This window comes from Nuphar pumila, chromosome 6 (genome assembly GCF_984573655.1).
Source record: "Nuphar pumila chromosome 6, dmNupPumi1.hap1.1, whole genome shotgun sequence".
Classification (NCBI taxonomy): domain Eukaryota; kingdom Viridiplantae; phylum Streptophyta; class Magnoliopsida; order Nymphaeales; family Nymphaeaceae; genus Nuphar; species Nuphar pumila.
Window position 1 is genome coordinate 134,102,385 of NC_143254.1, and position 3,641 is coordinate 134,106,025.

The 3,641-nt window shown below is 52.1% G+C and overlaps 1 protein-coding gene across 1 annotated transcript; it reads right to left on the reverse strand.

Annotated features, from left to right (window-relative positions):
* Nucleotides 1-563: 563 nt before the first annotated feature.
* Nucleotides 564-2,378, reverse strand: LOC149836353 (protein PSK SIMULATOR 1-like). Its single transcript, XM_090010859.1, has one exon. It carries the CDS (start codon nt 2,271-2,273, stop codon nt 867-869), a length of 1,407 nt encoding a protein of 468 aa, XP_089866985.1. The 5' UTR covers nt 2,274-2,378; the 3' UTR covers nt 564-866.
* Between the last annotated feature and the right edge of the window lie 1,263 nt (nt 2,379-3,641).

A 3,641-nucleotide genomic window follows, 5' to 3' on the forward strand; every position in this document is an offset into this window, starting at 1 on the left:
AAAGGGTGTGTCGTCAAAGGGAACTCCTGTTACAGCAGATGGTACAAAAGTTTACTGCTTAGGGCAAAAACAGAACGTTTGGATTTTGAAGAGTTAACATCATCTTCGACTTTCTGGATGGAGGACATTTTTGTCCTTTTTTCGAACCGTCATTTCCATTTTTTTGAATGGAGGACATTTTTTTCTTTTTCTCGAACCATCATTTCATAGCGAGAATAGCAGAAAAGGGTACTTAAGTCTTTGCAACCGCACCTGACTCTGATGCTAAGTGATGCAGACCCACACGAGAATAAGAGCCCCACGTGCTTATATACGTGGCGCTCATTCAGACCCCCGAACATGCAAGAGCATCTTCGGGGGAGAACACGCAACACCCAAAAGGGGTACTTGCAATTGACAACATTCTTGTTTATTACGATTTTGCCCCACTGCTGGTCCATGCTCGGTTTCATACTTGAGAAAAGAGCTGCCGACTCAGCAAATTAAATTATGAAACAGCTCTGAAACTATATATTTGCATATGAGTGAGAGAGAGGAGTAGAAATTCATCCAAGATGGAAGTGTATAAAATTCCTTTCAGCATTAATTTTATTTCTCAAGATGAGGGGAACTAACCGTGCAAATTCTATGTACATCAAAATTAGCATCACAACCCAGAAAGAGATCAAAAGAAAGAAAGCCAAGAACGAAAAGATCAAGATCCTCTATCCATGATACATCTCATATGTCTTCTCACCACCAACCTATATGGCTCTTATAACAGATTTTCCAAGATATAGGGAAGAGAGAAGGAAAAAACAAAAAGCGGGCAAAAGAGAATAAATAATATATATATAATTAACGGTGGAAATTGGCTTGAATTCAACTCAGATGGAGGCGATGGCATAATTGCAGTCCAAGAAGGCCTTGGCGTTGAGCTCTCTCTCGTACCTCCAGATATAGTTGAGACCCACGAGAAGCTCGGTGATGGCCGCCTCGGTCTTGGCCTGGTTGGCGAAGAAGAGGGTCTGGAGAAGCAGCACGTTGGTGGCCGAAACCAGGCGGCGCTGCTCGAAGTTCCTCTCGGACTGCCACCGGATCATGTTGTGGGCCAGGGGTGACAACCAGTCGAGGATCCTCTTGAGGGCGTCGCTCCACTCCTCCGCCAGCGCCGGGTCGGCGGCGCAGAAGCCGCCCTCCAGGTTGGTGGTCCGGCACGACCTGAGCCGGGCCCTCAGCGACGCCCGGACGCTCGCCGGCAGCATCCCGTACAGGTCGTCCCTCGCGTCGCTCCCGATCAGGTGGGGCGACCGGGCCATCTTCTCGATCACGATGATCACATTCGCGTAGTGCAGAGCCAGCGCGGCTGAGCCGAGAGTCAACGGCGGCGGCTCCAGCAGCTTGGAGCACGTCTCGAAGAGACCATCACCCGACGGCTCGGCTGCCGGCTCCTCGAGCGGAGCCGGAGTCGTCGGCCTCAGCGGTCCGGATGCGAACTGGTAATTGGTGGTGGATTCGGATGATGGGTAGACCACGGCCGAGACGGAGGAGCTTCTGGGGAAAACCGGAGATGCAGGGACCGGATCGCCGTGGCGGAAGACAACCTTGACCCTGGCGACGACGGTGCAGACCAGCCTCACGAGGAGGGCAACGGCGGAGTCGTAGTTGCGAGACCATAGGGAGGTGTCCTTGAGGAACCTCACCTCCTGCTTGGTCCAATCGATTCTCTCCCGCAGATCCGTCGCCTTCTTCTCGTTACCACCGCCGGTCTGCAGCCTCCTCAACGCGCCATCGAACTCCGACAGAGTCTCCATCTCCTTGTATAGCCGAGCCGTCTGGGCGACGTAGCGGCCCGCCTTCTTGAGCTTGGCATCCATATCCTTCGGTGCCAGCACCCAACCGTGGGTGTCGACGATGGAGCCCGACGAGTCGGCGAAGTCGCGGAAGAAACTACAGAATTTCTGGAGGGCCGGGTCGGCGGAGCGGGCGGCGAGGCGGTCGACGGATAGAGCGACGAGGCGAAGGGCGTCGACGATCTCGGCGCAGGCGAGGCCGATAAGGAAGGAGTCGTCGTTTGAGACGATCTTACGGACGCCCTCCTGGTTGATGACGTCGTGGCGGAGGCGAGCGATCTGTTTGTCCGTGAGGGACTGCCACAGCTGCAGCAGCTTCGACATCAGCCCCGCCATCTCGAAGGCCAGCACCCCCACCGTCGGACCCCCGCTCAGCAGCTGCCTGTTCTTCAGCACCACCTTCTTCAACGTGCTCGACACCTTCGCCACCCATGTCTCCATGAATCAAAATCAGTCTTCTTGTGATCAAAGCGGAAGATGGGAGTTTCTCCGTGGTGGTGGTGGTGGAGAGCGAGCGCTTGAGAGAAAGAGAGGGTTGAAGGAGGGAGGGCTGGGGCGGTGAGTTGCAGGGCTAAGGATTAAAAAGGCGCCTCTGAAGTGTATAAGCGCGTGTATATATGTGTATGTGTATGCGTTGTATTCGTGTCTTGTGTGTGTGTGTGCCAAGAAGAGCGAGAAAGAAAGGGAGCCTCGGCTTTGGATGTTCATTACGTGTAAAAAATTGTCTAGTATTGAGTCCGTTCCCATTCATCTTCGGGCTGTGCATTACGGCACGCAGTACCGTTCGATTGGTTGCCTAGCACGTGCGCCTAGAGACAGAGGGTGTGGGTTAAAAGTGGGGAACTCTGCACATGTGGTGTCCCAAGTGTCCAACTGCAAACCGACACCTTGTTCTGTCCCTTTGCCTTTTGTTTTGTGCTTGGGGGATCGTGACGTCTGGTCCTGGTTGGTTGCAACTTCAAGTCCCCCGCCGATACAAGTACAGTTGGTCCACATACACCTTGAATCGCACCAGCGCTTGGTTGGGCCCGTCAGACCTTGGATTCCCACCAACTCATTATGCACACCAATCTCGATAATAAATGCGTGCTTACCATAAGAATAAGATGCGGTTCAGCCGAATCAAAGAGGTCCTAAGCTCGTAATAATGTCGGGATACGGGTGGTATCATAATCTCTTCTTTACACGAGTCGTCGAAGCTTCAAGGATTATCATTTATAATAATTACCACCCCAAATTAGGTAGCCATTTGAAAGTTGGAAGCTCACATGGATAGATATCAAATCGAGGTGCACAGCATACATGAAGATCGTGGACCTAAAAAGTTGGTTCACCCCCCCCCCCCCCCCCACTTGGTCAAACCCCATTAGCTTCCTTTCTTCGCGTTTGCGGGGGGGCCGTCTTTGTTTTGACTTTTCAGGTGTGTCCCACTCCCACACATGCTGGTGGTTCAGATCATGAGAGGGAGAAATCTGGGCCGAGTTTGGTGGAAGTCATCTAAGGGTTCCATTACAAAACCCTTTTTTTGGTGGTGGGGCTGGCTCTCTTTCTCAACATGATGTAATTTGACCCTAGCCTCTTGGGGGTTGGAATGCCCTTTTATTCATTCCCCTAAGTGTCCACGTGGCAGCGCCATGGAGGTCCCAGCCATGCTCACCCCCATTTTTGTGATGTTTAAAACTCCCTTGAAAAGGGAAGAAAAAGTTTCTTTTGGCTTAGCTTTTCCTCCCTCTTTTAACTTGATTAAAGGCAAGCTGGGGTTAGGCAGAACCTCGCCCGTTATTGTTCAAAGTACCACTGGGTTTTGAA

Excerpts from the sequence above, each read along its gene's own strand:
- LOC149836353 (XM_090010859.1), bottom strand. The coding sequence starts at position 2,273 with ATGGAGACATGGGTGGCGAAGGTGTCGAGCACGTTGAAGAAGGTGGTG.